This window comes from Sinocyclocheilus anshuiensis, unplaced genomic scaffold (genome assembly GCF_001515605.1).
Source record: "Sinocyclocheilus anshuiensis isolate Anshui unplaced genomic scaffold, SAMN03320099.WGS_v1.1 scaffold118, whole genome shotgun sequence".
Taxonomy (NCBI): Eukaryota; Metazoa; Chordata; class Actinopteri; order Cypriniformes; family Cyprinidae; genus Sinocyclocheilus; species Sinocyclocheilus anshuiensis.
In genome coordinates, this window is record NW_015546020.1 from 996,553 (window position 1) to 1,003,696 (window position 7,144).

The window sequence follows — 7,144 nt, forward strand, 5'->3', positions numbered from 1 at the left end:
AACCCTGAAAAAATGTAAATATATGTCATTGCCATATTACAAAAAAGTTAATTCTTTGTAAATGGTAATTCTTGTTTTCCTGCAGAATTTTGGACTTCTGTACAGTTTCCTGCGTAGAGTCACAGCTCCTCGGGTCAAACAGCACTAACCTGCAACCATCTCTTCACACACATGCAATACGAGGGGCCACCGGGGTCTCACAGCAGAGCCAAGAGTGTGTTTGCTTTCTTTATTTCACTAGTTTGTTTGTTTGTTTGATTGATTTAGTTTTCTGAAGAATGAATGTTGATTTCCATGTCAAGAGTTTCATCCACTACATCTCCGCTAGCCTTTCAAGTCTTCAGTCTCAGCGTTGCCTCAAGTCCCGCGTCCTTAAAAATACAATCCGTAATTTTTCGAACGGAGTTGATTTCAGTTTTGTCATGAAATGTGCGCTCTTGCATCAGTTACGGATTGTACTTCTAAGCAGTGTTTCCTGAAAGCCTTTCCTCGTGTGGTTATTCTTCACTGGCAGCTACTACAAAGTGGGCCAAAATCGTTGCTGGTTGAGTAGAAGTCTGTCGGCGCTCCTCAATCTTCGTCACGTGCTCACACGAGTCTCAACTCTGACTGCTGATTCTCTTCAGAGAGAGTATTATATATATATATCGATTACGTGATGTTTGGAAACCTGGCATTTCATGTTTTGCATATTCTTTTATCCTAAGGTTTTTCCTCAAAAGACTAATATTAATTATTCCATGATTTTCAAGACATTTTATAACTCCCATTTCTTCTATCCTAATTCCACGTGTGGGTTTTGACATCAGTTCACTTCTGCTTTCGTAAAAGGAAGCAGTGTGGTACAGATTTGCTGTTATGCTTCGACATGCACTGATTTAATTTTTTTTTTATCCCCAAACTCGATTTAACTTTGCAAATCAGAGGTAGGCCTACATAATCCTGATTCTTAAGGACGAAGAAAAAAAATAAAGGTTTTTGTTGAATTAAGAAAATATTTCACTTGTTTTCTTTGAACAGTTTTTATTAAATGGAAAAACATGACAACACAGTTGGGTTCAATTCACTTATTCAACTGGAATGATTAAAATTGTTCCATTACGAATGAGATAATACCTGTTACTCCTAGTGGTCAGGTCGGATTCAAGGAAAAGTGAATCAATGGTCCAAGAAAAATGTTGAAACAAATCTAGTAACTAATTTTTTCCATGTTAAAATTAATCTGTATAAATCCCCCTAGTTGCTACTATTGCTAAAATACATTTACAGGAAAAACAGTAGTAAGAAATTACAGTGCAATTTTAAATAAATAACATTTTATAACGCAGATATAGCAAAATACCCCACTTCAAATTAAAGTTGCTTTTCATAACACTCAGGGGGTTTGATATTTATTTTTGGCACTTTTCTAGAAACTTACCACATTTTGATTATATTCTTAAATGCAATTCAATTATTTCCTATATGAATAACAAACAATCCAGAACTTAAAGGGGTCATATGATGCTGCTAAAAATAACATTATTTTGTGTATTTGGTGTAATGAAATGTGTTTATGCGGTTTAAGGTTCAAAAAACACATTATTTTCCTCATACTGTACATTATTGTTTCTCCTCTATGCCCCGCCTTTCTGAAACGCGTCGATTTTTACAAAGCTCATCGGTCTGAAAAGCGAGGTGTACTCTGATTGGCCAGCTATTCAGTGCGTTGTGATTGGCCAAATACCTCAAGCGTGTGACGGAAATGATACGTCCCTTACCATATTGTGATTCCTGCGACAACCACATGTGTCGACCCCGGGCTGGACTCCGCTTCGTCCACGGTGAAAGCCGATCCGGCAATCGACAGCGCAAAGTTGAAGTATTTCCTCATCGACCAGCACGGATCAGCTCTAGGCATGACGAAGCGATATTATATATATATATATATAAATATATATATAAATAATCAATGGAGTGTATGGTTGGATTTAACGGTTATTGCTAGTTGGTAACCTGAATTCTGACTCCAAGCAAACGCTGAAAATGTTTTGCAGAATGAGGTTACCATCTAACCACAACGGCATTTAACTACAACGTGTTTTTTTCCCCAGTGATTTGACATGACGGGTAAAAATAACTTTAGACTAGAAACTGACTAAACTCCTTTGCAAGTACCATTATAAACGGCTGCGTTATAAATAATGGACGTATACGTAGAAAACACAGCAAAAGCAGTATGAATTGCGTTAAGGAATATTTCACGCAAAAACAAAACATCCAAAACCATAAGCGGCTAGCTCTTAGCTCAAGCTAGCATCACGAACAGAAGACGTGACCACAGCAACGCACAGACCTCATCAGCATTTGTGTGCGAAGATTATGATCTTCATCCACAACGGAACTTTTGATACAGTAGGCAAATCAACTATTCAAGTATTGCGATAGTTCTGGAGTAATCAATACGTCACGAGAGATAATATCAGTTCCATTTGATCTTTTGTCGTAAGATTTCTTAATACAGCATATTCTCAAATATCATGCGTTCCTGCATACAACATCTGCATAAATACTTTGATTAATTTGAGTAGGTAGCAAAAAATGTCGGACTGAATAATCATCCACTATCTATTATAAGTTCTTGATCTATATATTTTTGTAAAATAAACACGATATAGCATCTGAGTGTAAAGATTTAGCCAATCAGAAGCTAGCTTAGATTGCGCCATTACAGCAGCGGTTGCTAGCGGGGAAAAAAATCGACGGAAGGAATGCAAGCAGTATTATTGTACTAACATTGAAAGTGATTCCCTTGTACATTCAAACACGGTAATACTGTACAAATACCATTTTTATTGATGCAGGTCATTATTTGTGGTTGTAACCCTGCATAGGGTGCAAGTTAGTTGGATAACTTCAATTTAGTACTAAACAAGATGCACTAGTACAGAGGTTCTCAACTGGTTTTGAGGTACTGATCAACAGGATACTGATTGTTATATTTTATTATGCATTGTACTTTTTTTGTTGTTGTGTTAAATTCCTTAAAATTTAAAAGTGTTAATATTACCATGGACTTCTTAAGCCCACACTGCGAAAGTGATGGATGAACATGAATTTGTGGCAAAATACTGATGTGTGATTGGACGCACAGCCTGCCCTTTGATGCAAACAACAAAAGATATGGTAAGAATTTGTTTTGTTTCACTCCCCTAACTATGTGTGATTGCATATTAATAATTTGCATCTAACATTATACGCTTTTAGATTGTCCTTTTCCTGTTTTTCAGATCAGACTTTCGACCATCTGAGAACCACTCCACTAATACTCACTACTACAAGTTATGTATTAACCATTTGTATTTTTTTCACTCCTGGAATGAAAATAGATGCATCAGAACGACAAAAACACTGGTCTAAATCTAAAACGAACTGTGGTCCCAGATGACGACCACAAAACCTGGTTATCATGGTTTCCGCTGTTCTCCAAAACGCATTGCCTTGTTTCTCACGGGCAGAGATATCATAGGCACTCCAGCCGTAAGTTCCTAATTATCAGTGAAAGGTCACTCATTTAACTTAAAATAAAATAAAATAAAGTAAAAAAAATTAAGCAATACACAAGAGAGATAACAATCACAGTGCTATGATTACAATTATAATAACAGTGATAAAAAACAATAGAGATAAAACACAAATGATGGTCAATATTGTTTCTTCTTATAACTGTCCAAGCACCTTGGTGTTCTGAGGTTACAATCAAACTAGGCCATATAAGTACCTTGCAGTCATGGTTAAGTGCCTGCAGGTGGCAGCACCTAGACATTATAGATGTTTCTTCTTGGTGATCCCGTTCTGCACGTGTTTCCTAAGAGGAAGGAAGAGACGTGAAACGCACACGGTCAGGCTAGGAGGTGGTGATTGCAGGATGCATGTGGCATGGCTAGATATCACTTCACTTCAAGGTCCGAGAGATAAGGTGCCATGAGATTAGGATGCCATGAGGCTAGTCACATACATGAGAATCTCCACGTCTCACAGATCAGGTTGAAACGGACCATCACACTCGGTGATCTCCGACTGTGTTACCCTAAAACTAAAGCTATTTCTGCCCAACTCTGACATTTTAAAGAAATGGGGCCAAGATTAAGTGGAAATCAAGTGTCTAATATAGCTTTGTTTTATATACTCTTCTGGTCTATTTGGGATTACATTTTAGTAAAGCGAATCTGCATTTTCAAAGAAAATTAACATTATCCTGCCTTCAGGTCATGTTGGAATGAGCACGTTTATAGGTTAAGTGCATGTGTACACCACCGCAATAAATACCAGTAGGAATAGGCAAAAACATTTTGGTTCACTCAAGGTCGTTGAATCTACAGCTCTCAGTTCTGCCTGAACTGCTAGTTGACCACACGACTTCCTCTTCGTTACATGCACATGCTGTAAACCTGCGCTAACCACAGACTGCTGCATTTCTTTGCTTACCCTTCAGTAGACATCTGATCATTAGTGTCTTTTTTCTCCTTTAGGTCCTCCTCCTCGTACTCCCGCACGTCATTTACCTCCTTCATCTGGCCCGTCAGGACCTTCACCACGAACAGTACAATGAACTGCAGAAAGGAACAAAAATGTCTGACATTTACATAGGCATTTCATAGCAATAGCACATGAGAAATGCAACTTGAACAGGTTAAATGGTGGTAGTTAATTGGTTTCTAAGCCAGTTATATGACGTTTGTAGGTTATATTTCAAGTTACAGTTAAAGCCAGGTTAGTGTGCACTGTTCATGTTGTGAGTGTACAGCAAGACACTTTGGATAAAGTATCTGCTAGATATCTAGCTAACATGATCTGATACTACTGATTTCAGGACAGTAAGATTACACATTCGGGGCCTAATTGATGATAGCTCACAGTGGACTCACTGCAAGGCTCAAGCCAGCAACCTTCGGGTTACTAACCCTGAGCTACACTACACTGCTGTTGTGTTCTTAAACTACCCATTCTTACCAGGAACCAGTAGATATTCATGAGGAGCAGGGCAAACAGGAGTGTGTTGAAGAAGAAATAGAAAGGGATGTTGGGAACCGACCGGATGCTGGTGACACAGGAGGCCCACAGAACTTTGAGGGGGAACCAGTACAAACGGAACCAAAACCTGCACAAATAACAAGAACAAACTAGCTCACATGTGAAGGCATCTGCAATACAAACAAAACAAAAAAATCCGTTACAAAGTAGTTGCTACATGTACAAGGGATATTTTAGAGCAGGGGTGGGAAATTCTGGCCTTTGAGGGCCAGTGTCCTGCAGAGTTTACCTCCAGCCCTAATCAAACACATCTGCCTGTAATGTCTAACCCTAAACCAGGGGTACCCAATCCTGCTTCTACAGATCTACCCTACTCCAGAACTTAGGTCCATAAATTATTACAAGTTTTGTCAGATGAAAGTGGTGGATTGAGCAAACCCATCCCTAAAATTTTAGGGCAATGATCAGTTGATGGGAATGTTGTTCCAGGACCAATAAAGGATGTGTGCCTAATTCTGCAAATAACTTTTAGACTACTATAACGTTTCAATGCTGTGTTACTATATGCATCCATAAGAAAACTTCTGGTTCTTGAACAACAGGCAAACCTTACCATGTGATGCTAAAACTAATGGCCCCCATGTTGGACAGGACATCATTGATGAGGTACTCTTTCCCTCCCCGGGTCTTGAAGTAAACGTTGAGCTTGGTGAACTCCAACTGAACGTCATTGATGTCATGAAGAAAGAGGACGAGAATGCCAATGTTGTGGTATCTGAGGATGATATGAACAATGATGAGTGGTTTATGAACTGTGTTTTTTAGTGGCATATAATTTGAGTTGATTATTTGTAAGTTCTGTAAATTATTATTGTTGGAACTAGAAATAGAACTTCAAACCCCCATTTCAACAGGCTGTAGTATCACTGCTTAAACATAGTCTGTAAATTTGCCTGACCTGAAGGCATAGGAGAATGTGATAAGCGCCAGAGTGATGAAGTGATGCACCACCATCACAAGGGAGTCCTTCCTCCAGGCGTCCATGTAGATGGTGGCATATATGGAATGGCCGTAGAAGCTGCCCTGGATTAGGTAAGCTATTGTGATATCAGTGGGAACCGACATCCCACTCTTCCAGTCTAAACCAAGAAAGAGAGAACAAACAAGTGACACTGAGTTCTCCAAGTGAACTCCACAACCATAAAAAGAACAACACTAGATGGCAATAACCTTGACTTTCAAAAAGTTGAACACTGGCCTCATAAAACAGATGGTTTATACTGATACAGTAGAGATTAAAGTTGTTTGTATGTTGCTGTCAAGGGGCATTCACACTATCAGTGATTTGCCACCTGAAGATCCCATTCATTTTCAATGACAGTTGACTGTTTCCGGCAACATCAATCATCTTTGGTAATGTGACAAACTTGCAAATAAGCCATGACATGATACAGCAACAACCAATGGGAGCGTAAATAGTGATCAGTGGCCAAAGTAAATGGGGCTCCATTGTGTTGATAAGATGTGTTAACAGATAATAGCAACTTGTGACCTTTAATGTTTATTCATCAGGGCCCGTATTCACAAAATATCTTGGGGCTAAAGGTAGCTCATAACTCGCCGATTTAAGAGAAAATATAAAAAATAATGGGTGTGTCGATCCTACGTTTTTGCTCTAAGAGTATTTTACAAAGTGTTTTAGCAGTAAAACTAGCTCCTAAATCTGTGAAACGTTAGGAGTAGTGAAGAGGACTCCTAAGTCACTAAGACCAAGCCACAAACTATCCTAAAACGGCTGTTGCCAGCAGTCTGCCTCGGAACATAAACATTTTAGAAACATTTGATGATAATGACCTTTTAAAGGGGTCATAGGATGCCAATTTTTGTCATCAAGTTGATATGATTCTTTAGGGTCTTAATGAAAAGTCTAACATAGTTTGGTTAAAATTTCTCAATGGTAGTGTAAAAACACCTTTTTTACCCTGTCAAAAACAGCTCTTTTCAGAGCATGCAGATTTGTAGCATTTTCCTTTAAATGTTAATGAGCTCTGCTGACTCCGCCCCTCTCTTCCGAGCCGCTCTCTGAGAGACTGTTTACTTTAGCCGCATTCATCGTGAAACTTGCTAATTA

The 7,144-nt window shown here is 38.7% G+C and overlaps 1 protein-coding gene and 1 pseudogene across 1 annotated transcript in view; one reads left to right on the forward strand and one right to left on the reverse strand.

Annotated features, from left to right (window-relative positions):
• LOC107698596 (nicalin-1-like) overlaps nucleotides 1-990 on the forward strand; it is an 18,370-nt pseudogene extending 17,380 nt beyond the window's left edge.
• A 2,351-nt stretch (nucleotides 991-3,341) lies between these two features.
• Nucleotides 3,342-7,144, reverse strand: part of LOC107698599 (ceramide synthase 1-like) — a 17,822-nt gene continuing 14,019 nt past the window's right edge. The window contains exons 3-7 of the mRNA XM_016499647.1: nucleotides 5,972-6,152; nucleotides 5,627-5,788; nucleotides 4,993-5,140; nucleotides 4,468-4,592; nucleotides 3,342-3,847 (exon numbers count right to left, since the gene is read on the reverse strand). Coding sequence (XP_016355133.1) covers nucleotides 3,805-3,847; nucleotides 4,468-4,592; nucleotides 4,993-5,140; nucleotides 5,627-5,788; nucleotides 5,972-6,152 — 659 coding nt within the window. The 3' untranslated portion in view covers nucleotides 3,342-3,804. The remainder of the gene's footprint in view (nucleotides 3,848-4,467; nucleotides 4,593-4,992; nucleotides 5,141-5,626; nucleotides 5,789-5,971; nucleotides 6,153-7,144) is intronic.